Source organism: Paramisgurnus dabryanus, chromosome 11, assembly GCF_030506205.2.
Source record: "Paramisgurnus dabryanus chromosome 11, PD_genome_1.1, whole genome shotgun sequence".
Classification (NCBI taxonomy): domain Eukaryota; kingdom Metazoa; phylum Chordata; class Actinopteri; order Cypriniformes; family Cobitidae; genus Paramisgurnus; species Paramisgurnus dabryanus.
Genome location: NC_133347.1, coordinates 798,513 through 821,224, shown reverse-complemented (window position 1 = coordinate 821,224; position 22,712 = coordinate 798,513). Strand labels below are relative to the sequence as shown.

The 22,712-nt window shown below is 36.8% G+C and overlaps 1 protein-coding gene across 2 annotated transcripts in view; it reads left to right on the top strand.

Annotated features, from left to right (window-relative positions):
- dock5 (dedicator of cytokinesis 5) overlaps positions 1–22,712 on the top strand; it is an 89,066-nt gene that overhangs the window by 33,369 nt on the left and 32,985 nt on the right. Inside the window, exons 18-34 of one of the 2 annotated variants that reach the window (XM_073816172.1) lie at positions 103–283; positions 416–513; positions 732–821; positions 4,136–4,236; positions 4,441–4,575; positions 5,405–5,516; positions 9,232–9,302; positions 9,506–9,612; positions 9,740–9,876; positions 12,700–12,795; positions 13,028–13,126; positions 13,426–13,596; positions 17,082–17,182; positions 17,302–17,360; positions 17,624–17,778; positions 19,771–19,856; positions 20,292–20,448. In XM_073816172.1, coding sequence (XP_073672273.1) covers positions 103–283; positions 416–513; positions 732–821; positions 4,136–4,236; positions 4,441–4,575; positions 5,405–5,516; positions 9,232–9,302; positions 9,506–9,612; positions 9,740–9,876; positions 12,700–12,795; positions 13,028–13,126; positions 13,426–13,596; positions 17,082–17,182; positions 17,302–17,360; positions 17,624–17,778; positions 19,771–19,856; positions 20,292–20,448 — 1,956 coding nt within the window. Of the gene's footprint in view, positions 1–102; positions 284–415; positions 514–731; positions 822–4,135; positions 4,237–4,440; positions 4,576–5,404; positions 5,517–9,231; positions 9,303–9,505; positions 9,613–9,739; positions 9,877–12,699; positions 12,796–13,027; positions 13,127–13,425; positions 13,597–17,081; positions 17,183–17,301; positions 17,361–17,623; positions 17,779–19,770; positions 19,857–20,291; positions 20,449–22,712 lie in introns of those variants that run through there. The other variant, XM_073816173.1, reaches the window with a different exon arrangement.

Here is a 22,712-nt window from a genome sequence, read left to right as displayed (position 1 = left end):
CACCTGCATTGTCTATATTGTTTCGTGTGATGTGGCTTAAATGTTCCCTCAGACAATAATGTCTCTCTTCTACCAAAATTCCTCTTCCATTTCTGCCTCCAGGTGGATGTGAAGAAAAGTGACGATGCCAAGACATATTTGACCCTTCCTGGCTCATACGCCGAGGCTGAGGAAAAAGAGAGGCAGGCAGGAAAACCTTTCCATCACACAGGCGTCATTCCCGTCACCAAAGACAGCTTTCAGATCTCCACACTCACCTGCTCCACAAAGCTCACACAAAACGGTGGATCTGCCAGAATTTTTTTGTACCTGTTTTTAACTGGGCTAAAAACATATACAGTATAACAATATATGACATTCATAAGTTCTTGAAGTACAGTTGTTGCTGAAACTTGTTTAATTTCCTCTGACTCAGTTGATCTTTTGGGCCTTCTCAACTGGAGATCAAATACTGAGAGACTTGAAATAATTCTTCAGAAACTGATGGAGGTCGAAGGAGGGGAAATTATTAAAGTGAGTAAAAATAAATGCACCACTGGCACCATTAGGTGTTCCTATAGCTTAATTGGTAGAGGTTTGCGTTATCAGTGCAAAAGGTCATGGGTTTGATGCACAGGGAACATACATAGATGCATACTGATAAAATATATAGCTTGAATGCACTGTAAGTCACTTTAGATAAAAAATGCATAAATGTGGGTCTTATAATTTTTATTTGTCTATGCCTGTAGTTTCTGCAGGACACACTGGATGCTCTCTTCAATATCATGATGGAGACATCAGAAGAAGAAACCTACGACACGCTTGTGTTCAATGCTTTGGCAAGTATTAAATATTTAATTCAGTGTAGGAAAATGTGTCAGTCAACATCGCTGTTACTTGTATTTATGCTTAGAGGTGGAAACTTCCCAAGATTGATCCTGAGATGGGGATCTACAATGGTAACATTGTTGGGATAAGTCTTGAAACAGATCCTGTGTGCACAAATGGCATGAACGATGGCATAAGGAGTGTTGTAGGTGGGTTTGTAACCCAAAGGTCGCCTGTTCGAGCCTCATGGCTGGCAGGTTGCAACTGGCAAATTAAAGCATTACTCCACTTTTATTTAAAAAATCCTGATAATTTACTCACCCCCATGTCATACAAGATGTTTATGTCTTTCTTTGTTTAGTCGATAAGAAAGTTTTAGAAATTTAAACGTGGACCTCAACAGTTTACAGTTTATATGCAGTTTAAAATTGCAGTTTCAATGCAGCTTTAAAGGGCTCTAAACAATCCCAACTGAGGCATAAGGGTCTTATCTAGCACAACAATTGTCATTTTCACCCAAAAAATAAAAAAAGATGTACTTTTAAAACACAACTTTTTATCTTGCATCAGCCGTGTGATGCACCAGCGCGACCTTACGTATTACATAATCACGTCAATGATTACATATGTAAAACGCACACTTGTGGACCATTTTAAACAATAAACTGACACAAAGACATTAATTCGTATCATTTCACGTACAACAACGTCTGAATGGTCCTCTTTCTCCAGACTTGTAAACTCTTGAGCAATAGTTTACATATGTCATGGGTGACCTTTTGACGTGATTATGTAATATGTGAGGTCGCACTGGCGCGTCACACGGCTATTGCAGGATGAGAAGTTGTTTGAGGGGTTGTGCACACCATTACTTTTAAACGCGGCTGAAAACACCTGGACAACGCCGAATGCCAGCTGTTTTTTCAGCTGAGTGCCATCTTTCTTCAGCTGAGCGCCTTGGTAGCTGTGATACTTAAGCTGTGAGCCAGTTGGTTGCTGTGGTAATGCCCCGCCCCTCCTCCACTGTGATTGGACAGCCGTGTGAGAACTGACATTGACAAGCGGAACTTTTCACCCAAAGTTGAATATTTTTCAACTCTCGGCGCTCAGCGCTGAGCCCGGAAAAAACGCCAAGTGCCGGTTATCAGCACCGAAGAAAACCGCTAGCTGCTGGCTTATTTGAAAAACACTGAGCTTTCATTGGAAACAACTGAAAATTTGCGCCAGCCACGAGCGTAAAAGCTTTGGTGTGCACGCCCCCCTAAGAGTACATATTTTTTATTTTTTGTTTTGCTAGATAAGACCCTTATGCCTCGCTTTGGATCGTTAAGAGTTCTTTAAAGCTGTATTTAAACTATAAACTGTTAAGTTCCACTAAAGTCCACTATATGGAGAAAAATCCTGAAAGACAAACGAAAGAAAGATAAACGTCTTGGATGACATGAGGGTGAGTAAATTATCAGGATTTTTTAAAGATGAAAGTGAAGTAATACTTTAAAGGAATAGTCTACTCATTTTCAATATTAAAATATGTTATTACCTTAACTAAGAACTGTTGAATCATCCCTCTATCATCTGTGTGTGTGCACGTAAGCGCTGGAGCGCGCTGCGACGCTACGATAGCATTTAGCTTAGCCCCATTCATTCAATGCTGCCATTTAGAGATAAAGTTAGAAGTGACCAAACACATCAACGTTTTTCCTATTTAAGACGAGTAGTTATACGAGCAAGTTTGGTGGTACAAAATAAAACGTAGCGCTTTTCTAAGCGGATTTAAAAGAGGAACTATATTTTATGGCGTAATAGCACTTTTGGGAGTACTTCGACTCGCCTGAAAAGTCCGCTCCCCTTCTCACTCTCATAATGGGAGAGGGAGGGTGTTACTGCGCCAAGTCGAAGTACTCCCAAAAGTGTTTGGTACCATTGAATGAATGGGGCTAAGCTAAATGCTATCGAAGCGTCGCAGCGCGCTCCAGCGCTTACGTGCACACACACAGATGATAGAGGGATGATTCAACAGTTCTTAGTTAAGGTAATAACATATTTTAATATTGAAAATGAGTAGACTATTCCTTTAACCCCAGTTGCTTCCCTGACGCTGCAGTGACAGCTGCCCACTGCTCCGGGTGTATGTGTGTTCACTACTTACTTGGATGGGTTAAAATGCAGAGGTCACATTTCAAGTATGTGATCATACTTGACAAAACATGTCACACTTTCACGCATGTGTCATCGCAATGTTAAAAAGTTATCGTGCAACGTTTTGATTAGGGGTTTTACGTGCAGATCAACATTCATCTGAGATCAGGGAGCTCCTCACTATCCACTCCAAAGCTGGGATTGTTCCAGCTTAATAAATAGGTACATGATGAACTAATTTATGATTAAATCAGAAAAAAATGCACAAGAGAAATCACTGATTATCACCTTATGACACTTCAGAAACAATTTCGCCAAGTGCACGATTACAATTAAATTACACATCACATTCTGGTGTCACGTTTCTTTACGGCATGTGTGTGAACGCATGCACAGATGAACCAAAAGCAAACAATCCTTGGACGTAATATGTTTGTGTGAAAGGGCTATATAGACATGTGGATGAAATCTTCTGACATTTGCCAGAAAAAATCCACCAGGATCAATGCCTAGCAACTAAAACACATGCTAAAAATTATAGTGCAACTCTTTGGCAAGCTTTCCGACTGGCCATGTGGTGCAATTGTCCCTGGTTCCCAAACTGTGAGACCACTCACATACGGAGGCCCATCTTCTTGTCATTGGGATTTCATTTGTTATAAGCATGTGTAACCTTACTGCCATAATGCATCATATTGCCATCTGCATGTGGGATTTCTCTCCTACACAGACACACAGGTCAGATTATACCACTGTGAAAATGACTTCATTTTATTAGTCCTTATATATTCACAGTTTGTTTTGTTAATTTTGTGGTGATCTTCGTTATGTTGGTCTAGTTTGACCTTCCCTGACCCAAGCGTTATAACATTTAGTTTTGTACTGGCAAGCCCGTTTTCTTTAGAAATGTAAAAAAAATTATAAATTATTTTTCCTGCCTGCTCAGCCTTGGTTATGTAAGTAGAAAAGAAACACTTTGTCAGAGGTAGGCGTAGAGAGCTATTATATTTTATACGAGTGCGATTTTAAGGACGAACATGGTTTTTATTGAGAATAATGTATAGTGATGAATCATGCGCAATAATGGACATATATTAGAGAGTAAATTGGGTTGGTTTTGATTGCATGTTGTCTATAACAGTCATTATATGAGCAACTTAAAAAGTTTTGGGTATCATTTGCACAGGTCTTCATCATCTCACTGATCGGCGATATTAAGTTTCAGCATTTCAACCCGGTTCTGGAGACATACGTTGACAAACACTTCAGTGCAACTTTGGCGTACCAGTAAGAATTTCTTTCTTTTTGTGCTTTCTTTCTCCTTTGCGTCACACGTCATGCCTTTTATTTTACCTTGGCACATTTAATTTTCACCTTGCCATCCACACTCTCGCCTATTCTCCATACACGCCTGTTTCATGTCTCCTGTATTGATTTGGTAGCTCGTGGTAATTGCCTCGGAGTGCCATGTCTTTTTCTTTCTTTTCGCAGGAAGTTGACCAGAGTGTTAAATTATTTTGTTGGCCGTGCCGAGGACCCAGCGCATACGGAGAGACTGTACTCCGCTTTGAAAGCCTTCAAGTACCTTTTTCGTTTTATCGTGCAGTCACGGATTCTCTATCTCAGGTGGGTTTGGCTTCAAGCACGTGCTGTGAAAAAATTGCCTTTAAGCGGGCTTGGAAATCATGATTGTACTTGTCCTTGATCTGACAATGCAGATGAAAAAACAACTGGTAGATACTGGAGAAATTCTGTAGAAACACAAGGAGAAGTGGATTTCCATTAGTAGAAGTATTTATTTGTCCCCGTAGGGAAAATATTGCGGCATACAATCACAATTCACATTAGCCATATATAAATAAATATAACAACTATTTTATACAAGTGAATCTAACTGATCATCCGTTACGACTTGAGGAAAAATAATTAATTGCTTGGGGAAAAAATTATTATTTTTTACCTGTTTTGTAAATATCTGGGAACACATTATTTTTGATAAGATAAGATAAGATCAGGGGCGCAATTTCGATATATGTAACTTGCCAACTTGAATTTCAATTCAACCTGTGATAGCTTTTAATGTTGCAATGAATTCAAGTTATAGTTTAAACATATTCTTTGTACACTGTTTTTGTGTCAAGTGATAACCCTTTATAGCGGCACAATTTAGGTTGAGTGTTTCGCATTCAACATTGTCTTTATGTAATGCTGCATTTACGGTGGCATGACATCTTTATCATATAAACTAATTTAACTTTTAATAAAAGAGCGACATGAGCCATATCATAAAACCAGAATATCACAAAGCTTTGGCTGCTCAGAACACCCTTGCATATTCATTTTAACATCAGTCAACACCACAGAAATGACCGAGCAGCCTGGTGACTTTTAAATGGGTAAGCGGCACTAAATTTCCTGAAATTTTTTTTAAAATCATCTGTTTCCTGTTCGACAGGTTTTATGGAAAAAGTGAAGATGGAGGAGAGTTTCTTGACTCCATTCGTACCCTCTTCCTTTTAATCAGCAATCTGATGGACAGACCTCTGGATGAGGGAGTTAAAATAAAGGCAAGTTGCATTCTTACTGAAGGTCTGGGTAACTTGGCAGCTTTGAATGGCCAAGAACCGCCCAAGAGGCCATATGACTGACACGTAAAGCAACCAATCACGTTTAGCTTTGTGCCGCGTCATATTTAGGGGCTTGGAGATGTTTCCACAAAACTACATATATTTAGCATGCTCAACAGAATCTAAACGCAGCAATTATTAATCGTACTTACACTACAAAAAGTGATTTTCAGGAAAAAAAATTATTTGTATTTTTGTCTTGTTTTCAGGAAAAATATCAAAAAATTCTTACATTAAGATGCTTTTCTTGATTAGCAAAATTACCGTATAAAATAAGTCTGGATTTTAGGCCAAAAATATAAAATTTATTGATAAAACAAGCAAAAAAAATCTGCCAATGGGGTAAGCTAAAAACTAAATTCAAGACAAATTAAAAAAAAATTTGCTTATCCCAATGGCAGATTGTTTTGCTTGTTTTATGCACAAAATCACTTAAATTTTATATTTTTGGTCTAAAATCTAGACTTATTTTCTTGGGTCGTTTTGCTCATCAAGAAAAAGCATCTTCATTTAAGAATTTTTAGATATTTTTACTGAAAACAAGACAAAAATTCTAAGATTTGTTTTCTTGAAAATAAATTTTTGCAGTGAGGTTGTGATTTGGAGAGGAGCAATTTGGTCCAAATAAACTGGGCACTAGCCTTTCATGGTTAACCTGGTTTACAGATTAGAGAAGGAGTCATCAGTTGTAGATGAATTTAAACTACTGTTCACAGCCTCTTTCTGTGGAGGTGAAAATGAACCAAATTCACTTTCACAGCGAGTCTTCTCAACATGACGTTATCCACACAGCGACTCTGAGTCGACTCTAAATTAAGGTGACCAGTTTTTTAAATGAAAACCGGGGACATTTCCTAGTTCAATGGTAAAAATATCATTATAAAACGGGCAGTTCTGGTTCTTCATTCTGATTGGCTGAAACGCGTTCTAAGCCGTGATAAAATACACTGGTAACCTCACGGTTCAGACCACATTACATAAGTATCACTGCGCCCCTGTTGCTGCGTACTGATTTATGAAAATAAACAACAGAGTCTTTAATTATATTTTTAATTTGTCTACAATTGCACAATTAATGACGATATCCAGATAACTGTCAATAAATATTGTTGAGTCATCTCATCGATAAAGAGAAAACGTTGTCTGAATTATCTCCGTTTTTAGCTGAAAAATTTGAGAGGTGATAAGAGAACAAATGAAGGTAGGAAAGAAGAACATTTTTCTGTAAGGCAATAAACTAAAACTGGGTGGCAACATATAAAAAAACGCTGACGGGGAAAGAGTTAAGCATGCTTCCAAGCATATTTGATCATCACTTCAACAGTTGCACAATATCAATGTTAATGTATAAATTAAATTAGATAAATGGTGATTTATAAAATAAACACCACAATCTTAAATCATATTTTCATTGTGTCTTTGCTGCATCTCTGTTGGTTGGTAACTGCGCTCTGTTTCAGTCACACTTGATTCTGAGGAACTACTTTGTTTGGCGGAAGAGTAATATTTGTACTAATATAATTACAACTTATTTGTGTTTTATTTTATAAAATCCCTCTAACGTTATGCATATGAAGTAACCGTTTTATAAACACAATAAACCCCCTCGAAGCAGTGGGGTTACATTGCATTTTATAACAGCTAAGGGGGTTTTAGGCACTCCGCTCCGCATCGTGCCTAACAACGCCCCTTAGCTGTTATAAAATGCACTGGTAACCCACTGCTTCTTGGGGTTTATTGCTTTATTAAAATCTCATTTGTTTTTATCTATGAATTAAAAAATGGGGACAAAACATTTTCTGCAAAAATGACTTTCTTACTTAGTATTTTTGTCTTGTTTTCAGTACAAATGTCTAAAAATTCTTAAATCAAGATGCATTTTCTTCATAAGCAAAATCCCCTAAAAAAAAATCTAGCTTTAAGACAAAAAATATTAAACTGAAGTGAATTTGTGCTTAAAACAAACCAAAAATCTGACACATTTTTCTTGTTTTAAGCACAAATTTGATTTTTTGCTCTAAAGACTAGACTTATTTTCTTGGGTCATTTTGCTCATGAAGGAAATGAATCCTGTTGTAAGAATTTTTTTGTATTTGTACTGAAAACATGAAAAAATACTAAGAAAGGAATTTTTTTTAGTGCTTCTAATTCAATTAATTGAACAATTTCTGTAGCCTAAATCTATTTTTTCCTTTTTTTTATTCTGTGAAAATATGACATACCTCATCAAAACTTACTTTTTAGGTACTACTTCAGCTGATTTCATAGCATTGTAAACGAGAAGAACAGAAGGAATAATGCAAAATGTAAACATATTTAGCCTACACAAAACAAATGCTCAGTACCATGCTGTGTTCAGTTCACTTCATTGGTTTATTACTTTAATTTAACATGAGTAGTTACCTTAACCCCCAATAACTTTGACTGTTTTTATATCTTATGATAACTTGATTGATGATAACTTGATGACGCTTTCTTATGTGTCTCGTAGTAAATTCCTCTTCGCTAAATCAGTGGCGCGTAACTAAGAAATCAGTGTAGCTCGCGGCTCCCTCTGCTGGTAAAAAAATCATTACATGATTTCTCCGGTCTGGTTCTGCAAATGCTACATGCTGATCAGGTTTTTCAGTGTATTTGCTGGTTGTTTTGGACGTGCTGTAAAGCGGGGACAGCTCCAGTCGGGGACAGAACACCAAAAACGGGACTATCCCCGGAAAACGGGGATGTCTGTTCATCTTACTCTAAATTAAAAGCCAATAGACCTTTCTCACAACTTCCGGATTTATGACCGGAAATACGCAATCGTCGCGGAAATCTACTTCCTCCGCAGTCAAGGCAATGTAAAAAGCCGTATCTGTTCCATCAATTCCCTGTTGATGGTGAAGTTATACAGAAGTGGATTCAGGCTAACCGGCGAGACTTATAATGTGTCGTTTTAGTTAACAGTTCAGTAACAGTTAGACTCGCTCTCTACTTACCTAGAAATTTATGGACAAATTCTTCATGGAAAAAGTTTTCCTCCATTAGTCGTGTCACATCAGCAAATGTAATACTTGGCAAATCCGTTAACGAAGTTTTGTAGACTCTTTGATCCATTTTAAACTTGCCCAGGTTTATGTTTTTCTAGTGTGTTGACGCTTGACAGGAACTCCGCTTACACGACGATTACGTATTTCCGGTTACTGTGAGAAAGGTCTATACCTTGTTACAGTTCACCTTCAGCTTTGCAGGTTTTGCGGACTGTTTACATTCACTTACAAACACACTGCATGATAGGTCATTTTTACAATAGCATAATACGTGATCTTTAAAGGCGGGTGCGTGATTTTTGAAAAACTTTGGAAAAGGGAGTCTGGCAGAGTACCAAAGCACACTTGTAGCCAATCAGCAGTAAGGGGCGTGTCGACATCCTTGTCAGGGTTGCGTATGTGTGGGACGGGTTGCGTATGTGAAGGTCCAGATTCTATTGGGGTAGGGGCGTGTTTGTTTTGGTGATTTTAAATATCAACACTGGCTTTCAGAAATCATGCACCCCACCTTTAACAGTTGCTTTAAATAATGTGCAAAAAGTATTTTTGTCCAGACCTGCATGTAGTTTGTCAGGTAATATAATAATCTTGGAGTTTTATTTGATCTTTTCCGTTTTTCACCACAGGGAGCAATCTTAAAATATCTTCCTACCATAATCAACGACGTACAGCAGGTTTTTGATCCTGTGGAGCTGAGGTAAAGTGAACAACATCTCTTCAATTGCCTTAAACATGTACTGTTTGAACTAAGACCAGCACAGGGAATAGGAGTAAACGTACATCATACTCATCTGTTTACATGAGTAGATTGGTAGAAGTATGCCATGAATATCAGATTTACATTTGTCGTTAATTCCATTTAACCCTTTCTTCTCTTCTGGACTCCTCTTTCTCATTCAGCTTTCAACTGGCGAAGTTTATCGAGAGCATCCCAGAGGTTCAGATGGTGAGACAGAAACTCGGTTGTCTGGTGAAAATAGTGGAGAGTGACCTTTTCAAACTGCCAGGTGGGATTTGAATTGACACCTGCGTTCAGGCAGACATATCATTTATCTTGTTGATTGCACAGTAAACAAGCTCACGGTGTTCACAACGTGAGTCGTGATAAATCCCTTATTTTTTCTGTGCCTGTAGAGTGCAGAGATGTCTTGTTACCCCTGATCACAGATCAGCTGAGCGGCCAACTGGACGATCACTCCAATAAACCTGATCTGGAAGCCTGTGTTCAGCTCCTCAGTACTGTATTAGACATGCTAGACCTTAAAAACATTGTGAGTTCAAATGTGCGACGTTACGACATCCCTAACACCAGCAGATAACAGTAATCAGGATCCTCTTTTCAGTCTCTGCATAGATTGCACACAAAAAGGCAATAGCTAGATTGAAATTGGCTTTTAATTTCCAGGATTCACAGTGATTGCTTTTAAATTAGTAACAGTTTGCTAGACTTAAATGGGTGTTTGAGAATGAACCATTTTACATATTAACTTTGATAAAATGGTGTATAAATATTTTTAGTGTATTTAAAATGCCAATATGCCCATTTTACAAGATGTAATATAAAAGAAGTCTCAGGTGTGCCTAGAATGTGTCTGTGAAGTTTTACCTCAAAATATCCCACATTTATTATAACATAAGTTTTTTATGTGTGCGCCTTTAAATGCAAATGAGGTACTGCTTTTTGTTAACAATAGATCTGATTCCTGTGAATATAATATTATATTTAGCTGCATTAGTGCTACAACGTACTAACAAACACATTTAGAAAAGCTTTTGGATAAAATTAACCTATCAGTCAGTGGCCGTGGGCGGGGCTTCATCAGTGTGACATCACATTAAAAAAAGAATCAAAACAGCATGTCTACTGAGACTGCACTGCAATTTTTTTTTAATTAAATTAATAATTAATTTAAATTAAATTATTTTCTTAGTTTTTTTGTCTTGTTTTCAGTAAAAATATCTAAAAATTCTTAAATTAAGATGCTTTTTCTTGATGAGCAAAATGACCCAAGAAAATAAGTCTATAGTTTTTAGATAAAAAATATCAAATTTAAGTGATTTTGTGCATAAAACAAGCAAAAAAAATCTGCCAATGGGGTAAGCAAATTTTTCTTGAATTTTCCTTGAATTTAGTGTTTAAGAAAAATTTTCAAGATATTTTGCTTACCCCATCGTTCAAATGTTTAAAAAACTTTGGCCCTTTTTACAGCTGGTATTAAGATGATAATGCTAAATACAGGTGTAAACAACGCTTAAAAAATAAATAAAAGAACTAAGAGCAATAAAATCTAATACAAAACATTAAAAATCCTACTGATTATTCACCACATTTACAGCATTTGGAAAGAAACTCCTTTTGGTCCTACATCTTATACCTTTTTTGTCCCAAAATCGTGTTTTAACGAATCGCCCATAGACCTTGAAGTAATCAGGACAGAAGCAGTGGAAAGTGGACAAAGGTGATGGATTAAAACACCATGTGTGAACGAACATGCATCTCTCTCGTCTATTTGCAAAAGCGCATCTTAATACCAGGTGTAAACAGGGCCTTATTCACTGTTTTTTTTATTTCCACATTTTAGAGAAATGGTAAGCTTATCAAAAATAATAAAATAACACAAATATAATTATGGCAATCTTTAGTGTAGTGACCCTTTACCTGGAGTTTGCAGAAATACTCTATTGTTATTTTATTAAGCAGCGCTTTGATACTTCATTGGAGGAGTCTGTTCTGAACTCATGCTGACTACTCTATCAAAGTCATACGTTTGAAAATGTTAAAATATTTTCTAATGAAAGTTAATTTGTTAATTATTGTGACATTTGTATTTTTGTCTACAAAAGTCATATCAAGGATTTAAGCAGACCTTAATTTTTTTATGGAAAACATTTTAGTCAAGTGTCCTACAGTGTACCTAAAACTTGATATTACATTTTCCCAAATTTTGATAGTACCTGATATCGATATTTTACGTTAAATGATATTAAGCAGTGCCCGAAAATAGTCCCCTGCTATCGAAAGTTACTAAGGTGGCTATTTTCGGGCAGTGGGTAATAACACTACACCTGCTGCAGCCATGTTACGGCAGCAAAGTCCTTGATTATTACGCCAGAATGAGAGTATAGTTCCTATCCATATCTGCCTAGAAAATCACAACATTTAATTTTCAGTCGGTCTTAGTAGTTCACGATGTAACTACAGAAGAGTCAAGTTTTAAATTGGAAAAATATCGCAACTCTTTGTTTATTTTTGAGCGCAATGCTAATGGTCTAATCAGATTCAATGTATTGTGCTAAGCTATGCTAAAAGTGGTACCGCCAGACCCGGTAAATCGGCTAAATGGATTCCAAAACGGTAAAAATCAAATATTTAACACTAGGGGAGCTGGAAAGTGAGCATATTTTCAAAAAAGTGGAGTGTCCCTTTAAATACACCCACTTATGTGCTGCTTTATGTGATGAAGATTTGGTTGCGCTAAACCACACTTTATCACAATTATCTTCTTGCACACCTTGCAAATGATGGTGTTTTGTTTAGTAATCCATCCCCATATTACATATTGTGCATTGTTTTTGTGTATGAATTCATCATTCGTGCCTCTTTCCACAGCCATGCCGCTTGCGGTCTTCATTTTGATGATGATGAGTTATGTTTTGTGTCACTTGTATTATGTATAGGGGGATTGAAATTGCCCATTGGTCCATCTTTAGCACGTTAATCTTTATTTTTTTAATGATATTTATCATAATATTATACATATATAAGACACATTCTGTAAAGATATATCACCCAGCCCTGTGTGCGACCGCGTAACCTGTTTAGATACTACTGACAGGCTAATGTCACCCATAATGCATTTCACTTCTGCTTGTTGATATGAGAGCACATTCGAGTGCTGCCTGTTGACATTTGAGTTAAAAGCAGTTTTCGACAGGCTGACATTTCAGGTCAAAATATTAAAACTTGAAAAATTAGTTCATTGCTGAAGCACTTATGTTGAAATTTTCAAAATGAGGTTGATTTAACCACACGACTGAGCTATTTATTGTTTTTATGTCCATCTCATTATTTTCATGTTTTTGTATCATTTCAGGGTCCCACGTCAGGTCACGTGAAGCTAATCGTGGACCGTCTGTTGCGAAGGGTTAACCGCACCGTCATCAACCTGAGCTTGGACTCGCCCTTCATAGTGAGAGACCAACACACAAAATAAAACATTCAAGAGAGACGTAGCAAAACTAAATCTGTTCACCTTTCAAATTTCCACTAAACAGCAGCACTAAAACCCACACCAGCATCTGCTGAAACTCATAACAACAACATTCAGGACCGCTGAGCTTAACTTGTTGATTTATTTGCCGTGGCCCACAGGTGTGGGTACGTAAAGTTATTAATGATCTTTTTTGTTTCTTTGGACACAGGGGCACTACCTCGCATGCATGACCGCCATCCTGAAACAAATGGAAGATGCGCATTACGAGCAATACATCAGCACATTCAAAACCAGACAGGACATTATCGTAAGTCTCCTGCTTTCCTCCCAACCCCGATCCATCAGCCCAGATGCAGAAAGAGCTTTCCCGAGATTTACGTTATAAATAATCCACCTTTTATGCAGCCGACTCATGCGACTGGGTGTCTCTAGCTGTCTGTTGCAGTTTTCAATAGTGGGACGAGATAAGCGCTATCAAGGAGCAGTTTTAATTTAGCGTCTCACTGATATCTGTGTATTAAGCAGAAATCCATATATCTGATCTTAAGATTCCTCAGCATGCTTACCAGCAGAGATCGATGTTGTTTTGGCTTGTGTCACCACCAGGACTTTCTAATGGAAACTTTCATCATGTTCAAAAACCTGATGGGGAACGTCTTTCCCCCCGACTGGATGATCATGAATCTACTCCAAATGAAAGTCTTTCTGCGGGCGATAGACCAGTACTCTGATGTCCTCAACAAATATTTCTTGGACGCCGCTCACTTCCACTTACAGGTCAGTTTGACAAACAAAGGAAGCTTCCCAGGCACGGTAACGCTTCCGGCAAGGCCAAGATTGTGTTCCTGGAGACTTTCATGTTTGTAACCCGTGCATGGCGCATGCAGTCTCAAAAAACAACAACATTTTAGTTTGAGGCTGTGTACCTGTTATAACATCATAATGTTGTTGTTCAAAGAATGAGATTTGTAAAGAAATGGTTTACAAAGTCTCTTATGGATGAACTTTCAGCCTTCATAAAGTGCAGACCTGAATCCATTAAATGCCCATGAGAAGTTTTATCAGAAAAGAGAGAGAGAGAGAGAGAGAGGCACAGAATAGGGCTGGGTGGTATATCAAGTTTTGTTAACACAGTATATGGGTATATGGGATGAGATGTATAAGTATTGTCTGGTATGACTTTTCCTCCACTGCAACAAAAGCTATGCCAGAAATGTACACTGAGGTCAGATGAAAGCTTTCCGACCAGCTCGCATGTTGTACAGCAGTATATTTTCACACAGGAAGTAAAACCCTGTCTTTAAATGTAATTTCTTTAAAAAGGTGTTTGTGTCAGTTCACATGAGGCATTACTTGCATGTTAACGTGTATTCGAATTAGCAGGAAGCACAGATATTAACCGTATACTGCCAGCCACGCCAAAGTCACAGGATATGAATTTGGGTCACCCAGCCCTAGCAGAGAACTAAAACTGTAGATTTGTGACCCGTGCTGGCAAAATGAGTCGGAATGCACACCGTCTAATTTCAGCTGCATGCAAAAAAAAAAATCGATTTTGGTCAAAATTAAGGTTTTTATAAAAATATGTACACTAAGCCCTCGTCTAGCGATCTCAATGCTCTAAATAGTCATTAAGCATCTTAAATGATCTTTATTTGTCCTTTCTAAAAGGGTTTACCATCCTTAATCTAATTTATTGATGCGTGCATTGACATACGCGTTTGACATTTTGGTTTGGGTTTTAAAACATGCACAAATGAGAAAATAAAGTGCAGGGCGTGTTTGATGTTAATTCTTTCCCCACCATTGACGAGATATCTCGTCAATTAAGAGAAAACGCTTCCCCGCCAATGACGAGATTTTCCGTCTTTCCGCAATACCGCTATTATCCACCAGGTGGTATAATACCACCTTTTTAAACCCGGAAGTATTGCCCTATGGCAAGCTGCTGCATGTCCATGTCTGTTTTAAAGATCGCTCTGAATGGGATCTCTATGAAAAGTTCGTCACAAAAATGGAATTATCTCTGCTTTTTGCTCAAAATATGGTGTTTTTGCAAAAACCTACCCATATTCAAAAGCTGATTGCAAAAGAACCACTAAAGGTAGGATGAAACGGGTTTTTTTTGTTTGAAAGCAGAGGGTCTGTTCTTTCATTTGGTATATTGTATGTTTATATATTTAAAGAAGAACATTTTCTGGAGGGCATTAAACTTTGGTGAAAATCATGAAAAATGCTGGCGCTGGCTGGCAACTTTTTTTAAAAACGCTGGCGGTGAAAGAGTTAAAAGAGTTATGAAGAGAGATAAAGTTTTTATCAGAAATTAAAGAGCGCCTACTTCATTGCTAAAAACAATGTTATTTTGTAAATTTGTTATAATACAATGTGTTCATGTGGTTTTTGGTAAAAGAACACATTATTTTCCATATACCGTACATTTTACGGCGTCCGTAAACAGGGCGGGGGTAAACGCGTCATCTGTATAAAAACTTTCTGATTGGCCCGAAGCTGTCAGCGCGGTCTGACGCCGTCCTTTCTAAATGCCGGTAATCCTATATTATTACCGGTAAATCACTGGTAATCTTACAACCTCTCTTACTGGTAAACTGGCAGCAATGATTTACCGGAAAGGTTCTGTTCACACATGACCTGTTACCTGCAATTTAGCAGTAAATTACCAGTAAAGACTGAATGTGTGAGAGGGACTACTAACTTCGTTATGTCTGAAGTGAATGTTTGGTTAACATGCATTAAAGTAGATCTTAAAGCTGTCTGTCTCAATGTCAATCAAACAATAAAAGAAAGAAAAAAGTTGAACATATATATATATATATATATATATATATATCCTATAAATATTGTTTTTGACATTGTTTGTGCTAAATTGATACGTTTAATTAGTGATTTTAACTCTTTCCCCGCCATTGACGAGATATCTCGTCAATCAAGAGAAAACGCTTCCCCGTCAATGACGAGTTTTTCCGTCTTTCCGCAATACCGCTATTTTCCACTAGGTGGCGCCCTTCCGCTACGTTTTAAAACCGGAACTATTGCCCTATGGCAAGCGGCTGCATGTCCGTGTCTGTTTTAAAGATCGCTCTGAATGGGATCTCTATGAAAAGTTCGTCACAAAAATGGAATTATCTCTGCTTTTTGCTCAAAATGTGGTGTTTTTGCAGAAACCTACCCATATTCAAAAGCTGATTACAAAAGAACTACTGAAGGTAGGATGAAACGTTTTTTTTTTTTTTTTTGAAAGCAGAGGGTCTGTTCTTTCATTTGGTATATTGTATGTTTATATATTTGAAGAAGAACATTTTCTGGAAGACATTAAACTTTTTTGAAAATCATGAAAAACGCTGGCGCTGGCTGGCAACTTTTTTGAAAAACGCTGGCGGTGAAAGAGTTAAGGTATTTTTTTTTATTTATTTATTAGATTTTTATGGATGCAGGGATTTTGCTTTAGAACCCTCAAAAACGATTTTTTTCCAAAACTGACTTTGCTAACTCTGTCAACTTCAAACAGGTGTATCTCTGTATTTTTTTTAATCAGATTCCATCAAATCCTACATCGTTTTGAAGTTTTTTTAATAGATAATGTCAATATATAAATAACTCACTTTGTAAAATTTGCTCATTCCAAAATATTTTGCCAGCACAGGTCACATTTATGAAAAATAAAAAGTCAATTATTAAAAAATAATAACATGATCCATTCGGTCTGATAGCTATAGATCTTCATTGCTTAACAAAGTTGCATTAGCTTTTTGCATAATTTTGGGGGAACTTTGTGATGTATGTTTTTGGGAAGCATTTATAACAGTCTTGCTTTGAATATTTCTGTTGCTTAGTTACCATTCATCCAATGCCCTTGCATCCAGACAGAGTAGTGTTTCACCCGTAAGACCCCGCTCAATTAAAAAAGCAATCACATTGCTATACATCAATAGAAGCTAATTGTCTGACAGTGCATGTGTGGCTGTGTCGCTGCCATCTGTGGACTGTAGCCAATGCAGAAAGGTGATGCGAAAGGACAGATGTATTCTTACACATTTCTAAATCTCTATATCTAAATTAAATTAAATTTTCATTATGCATTTCATGAACACAAACAAAAATATATTTTTATTTGTGCTTTTATCTGTCCAAGTGATGGGAGAAGACTTTGCCAGAGTAGCCGAATGTTGTTTTTTTTCATTCTGGTCTTTATAATTTTAAATCTATTTTCTGCTTGTTGTTTTCTTTCTGTCTTTTCTCGTCAGCTCTGGAACAACTACTTTCATCTAATTGTTGCTTTCCTTACCCATAAGTCCTTGCAGCTGGAGTCTTTTTCTCTTGAGAAACGAAACAAGATTCTCAACAAGTAAGTGCAGGACCTCTAGGCTAAATGTCATTTTGCTAATACGTAAATGTTGGTTAGGGGCAATTTATGCCCTTTATGTTTTAATGGTTGACAATTTAATAGTCATACTGTATGCACAGGTACGGTGATATGCGGAAGAGCATCGGCTTCAAGCTGGCAGATATGTGGTATAATCTTGGTAAAAGCCATTTCCTCTGCCTCTTATCTTTTGCAGACAGTGACCACAATTACAGTCATGGTGGAGTGTAGAGTAATTGTACAGAATGTGCTAAGACGTGTTGTTAAAAATGGTTTTGAACAGAACATCACTCCAGTCCTGTTTTTCTTTATTGGTTAGAGCAAAAGTCACGTTAAGTGCATGGAAACTTTTTTATTCATTAGTGATCTGAACAAATATTTGTTGAGTTTTTCAACATTATTGGACGTGCGTGTCCTTTCCAGGCCCACATAAAATGAAGTTTATCCCAGCGATGGTGGGTCCCATCCTGGAGGCGACTTTAGTTCCAGAGCCCGAGTTGAGGAAGGCCACCATCCCCATCTTCTTCGACATGATGCAATGTGAACACAATTTCAGTGGCAAGCACACCTTTCAGATGGTGAGTGTTTGATTTGCACAGGGATCACTGTAAATTTGGCTTCATAATTTCCTTAAAGGCCCACTGAAGTGATAGCAGCATTATTTGATGTGGTGACATCATTCTGACTGAAACAGGAAGTCTGAATGAAACTATCGAGAAGACCATCCCTCTTTTTTTAAATAACCAGTAATGTTTCGATTATGACACAGTCCAGCAAATCGCATTTGAAAGTGTGTGAGCACCATAGTTTTATTAAAATAAAGTCTAATAGAGATATAATTTAAAACTATTATTATATATAAACAAGTGCTGGGAAAAGATTAATCGCGATTAATCACACATAAAATAAAAGTTTATGTTTGCATAATATATGTGTGTGTGTGCTATGTGTTATTATTATGTATATTTAAACACACTCACATACATATATACATTTCAGAAATTTTTTATTTATATATATATATATATATATATATATATATATATATATATATATTTTTTTTTTATATATATATATTATTTATTTATATACAATATAGAATATATAAAAATAAATAAATATATATATATTCACATGTAAAAATTTCTTAAAAACATACATGAATGTATGTGTATTTATATATACATAATAATTACACACAGCACACACGTGTATATTATGCTAAAAATTTAATAAACTTTTATTTTGAATGCGATTAATCGCGATTAATCTTTTCCCAGCACTAATATAAACCAATATTAAAAACCAATGATAACTTTGATGTGCAATTTATGTTTGTGTGTTTGCACAGGGGGACTTTAAATAATAAGTAGGGCTGGGCAAAAATGTTTAAATTTTTTGATTAATCATTTTTTAAACGTGGTCGATTCAAAATCAATTCTCAAAGGCCACGAATCGATTTTTTTTATCAAGGAATGCGACTGTTCTGACTTTTTTCAGCATACATTTGTCATCTTGCAACAAAATTTTTATTGTATGTATTTGAAAATTAGAGATGGGTTCTGTTTTAATGTTCCCAAGTGTACATAAAATAAAAGAGTTTAATATACAGGGTTGTGGCGATTAATTTCTTTTTATTAATTTACCCACTTGTAAACTTATGTTCACTGTTCTTTTTTTTATAAATATAGTATTTGTATTAAGTCTATATTCATTTAGTTGAATCGAAAACTGAGTATCCTAGAATTGGAATCGTAAATCAAACCAAGAATCGAAATTAGGGATGCATAACGATTAATCGCGATTGATCTATAGCAGAATAAAAGTTTTTGTTTACATCATATATGTGTGTGTGAACTGTGTATAATAACTTTGTATATGCATGTATATATTTAAAAAATGTTTACATGTGTATATAGTTTTGTATATTTATGTATAATTTATATAATTTATAAATACTTAATATATAAATATATATATATTTTCTTCAAATTATACATGCATGTGTGCATATTTATATATACATAATTATTATACACAGTTCACACACACATATATGATGTAAACAAAAACCTTTATTCTGCTATAGATTAATCGTGATTAATCATTATGCATCCCTAATCGAAATGGAATCTACTCGATAGCTTGTGAATCGAAATCGAATCGATCTGGAACATCTGAATCGATACCCAGCCCTAATAATAAGTTCACCCAAGGGCCATACGAAACACTGCCCCCTTATGCCCCCCGTTGGACACATTATTTGATGTGTTTTTTTGCCACAAAGGGCTTCAAATTTGGAAGATTATAGACTTGCTAGACAAAGAATAAAATTTTCAATATATGTTTGGTAGATTTGAAATTGCGGCTCGTGATTGCCTTGTAACTTTAAGGTTAAGTGGCTGTCAGTATCGTGCGGAGTAGTTGTCTGAGTTAACAGTTCAGAATTTCTAGGAAAAACATCATTTACTGTTGTCGCTTGTAAACAGATCTATTGGGAACAAGTCTGTCATTTTCTCTGTCAATTGAATGTAGGCCAAAATTTGATGGAGTGTGTACGTGCCTTTCAGTTTGAGAATGAGCTTATCACAAAACTGGACCAGGAGGTCGAGGGAGGACGTGGAGATGAACAATACAAGATTCTGCTGGAGAAGACGTAAGATCCATGTGATGTCTCCCTCTTTCTTTCTCACATTCATAAATGCGAGATTCATTCATATAAAATCTTTCCAAATTGTATGCCGCTTTTCAAAATATGCATTGTTACAAAGCAGCTTTACAAAAAATTATTGCAGTAATGAATTTTTGAAGGTGAATACGTTGTTATCATTGTATCTGTGTTATGAAACGAAAAAAAAAAAACACTAAAATGCTCAAGCTAGTTTGGTGACTAACTATGCTGGTTAGTGAATAGCATGTTTTTCGCTTTTGTTGCTTTGAATTTGCTCTATAATTTTCCACTAATTTTGAATCATGCATCGCTGAAGAGATGAAATGGGCACGTTTGAACATTTGCCCGAGCTAATTTGACTTTTATTTGTCTTCAGTGCTTCTACTCATGTGATTTATTTGGACTCCTGTGTGTGTTCAGGTTACTGGAGCACTGTCGGAGGCATCGCTACCTCTCTCAGTCGGGTGAAGCTTTGGCTCTGTTGCTGAGCAGTCTGCTGGAAAATCTGATGGCCTATCGCACCATCACCCATGACGAGAGCCCTGAACTTCGCATGATCTGCACTGTCAACGTCCTGGTGCGACTGCCTTCTCTTACCATGCTCACCCTGCTTAAAACCCCAGAGATGGTCAACACTGGGTTTGCTGGTTTGATGCGCTGATAAAAGTGTCAAAAGGGAGACAGATTTTTACAAAAATGTCATAATGCAAAAATATTTGCATTAGTATTCATCCTCTAAAGTCAGTATTCAAAGGGATGGTTGACCCAAAACTGAAAATGATGTCATCATTTGCTTTCCCCCATGTTGTTATAAACCTGTATGAGTTTTTTTATTCTTTTGAACACAAAATAAGATATATCAAAAATATTTTGATAAATGATGTTGAGGACACAGTTGACGGTACCCATTGACTTCTATTGTATATGCTTTTCCTATTCAGTGGGTACCATAAAGTGTCTGGTTACCATCACTTAAAGGTGCAGTGTGTACATTTAGCATCTAGTGGTGAGGGTGCGAATTGCAACCAGTGACTCAGTTAACTGCTCACCTCTCGCTTTTAAAACGCATAGAGAAGCTACGGTAGCTGCCACCAGACAAACATGTCATCTTGGGAGACAGCTTTGTAAAAAAAGTTTGTCCGTTAAGGGCTTCTGTAGAAACATGGCGGCATAAAATGGCGACTTCCATGTAAGGGGACCCTCGGTATGTCGATAAAAATGTCTCATTCTAAGGTAATAAAAGCATAAAGGCTCATTACAAAAGGTCTTTATACACCCCTGATAATATAGTTTTGTATATTATTTTGCATTTCTGTCAAGAGATCGTTCTAAAAATTACACACTGCACCTTTCAAACAGAAGAAAAAAAACCTCATACATGACATGAGGATGAGTAAATGATGACTGAATTTTTATTTTTGGATGAACTATCCCTTTAATTGATGCAGTTTTGTCAGCAATCCCTTTGGTAGCTTTTGCACATCAATCTTCAATGCACAACACACATTTGTTATCTGCAGATCATGAGTGTACATCCAGATCACCCATAAATTCCCATCCCATTGAGATATTTGCTTTTGTTCCTGTGTAGTTTTCTGCTTGGCATCAGGTGCACCATTTGCAATTTTGGGCCCTTAAAGGAATGTTGTGGGCCCCTACCACTCCCATTTTACTACTAATAAAAGTATCCAATAGTGCGTGAGCCCTTAGAATTGCCCTACCTTTCCCCCCCTTAGTGACACCCTTGCCTGGCATCGGTATTTGTGGAAAACACATTTCACAAGCCGCAGGTGCCCGAGTCCGTGTATTTTGGTGCATTCGTTTTACCCTCACAAACATTGTGTGTCCTGCTTCAGACAAGCAACTCTGTTTTGGTCTCATCAGACCATAAAACCTCCCATCTGGCTTCACAGACTCAGACGTGCCTTCTGGCAAATTGTAGCCAAGCTTTCTCTGTTGCACTCTTCCATAAAGCTGAAGCGCCCTTCAAATAGTTATTGTCTTATACAGACTCTCTCCAGTCTCCAATTGGCCACTCAGTTGTCATGAATGTCCTGCTTCAGTGATACAGCTGTGGTATCTTCGTACAGCTGTTTTCATCTCATACTGTGTATGTAGATTTAATCTGAGTTCAAGGCATATAATATTTGGCTTTACCCCACTGATAAGATGCGGGAGATACGTAAGAAAGCGAGTGAAAGGGGAGATTTATTTTTTTAATGTTTTTGTGTTCTTTTAGACAGTATAGTGAAGAGTAGGCAGGAAAGTGTTGGGTGGAGATAGCGGAGCGGGATCGGCAAAGGATCTCAGAGATGAAAATCAAACCTGGGGCACCGTAAACACACTGGTGCTTTATGTCAGCGCATTAACAACGGCGCTAAATATTTTTGTAATTTTTGTTGATCACAGAGATCTGTTTTTATTTTACTGTTGATCCACTAGGTTGATTTTTTATTTTACTAAAAACACCTTAATTGGAGTAAAAATGACATCCCAAAAGGCTTAAAACAGCCAAGAGAGATTTACATAGTGAAGCGTGAGTCAAGCGAATATTAAAATTTTGATTCAGTCGGTTTAACATCACTTTTTATCCAGTTATGAGTGTTGACACAGCAAATATGCAAATGAAAACATTAATCTAGGGGTTAGGAATGCACAGTGTGAAATGTCAGATTATGAATACCCAGGGTTATCTCTTAACCCTTGGGGAACTCTTTCTCGCCAACGTTTAAAAAAAGTTGCCATTTTTTATGATTTTCACAAAGGGTTAATGCTTTCAGAAAATTGTATTCTATAAATATATAAACATACAATATATCACATAAAAGAATAGAACCTCTG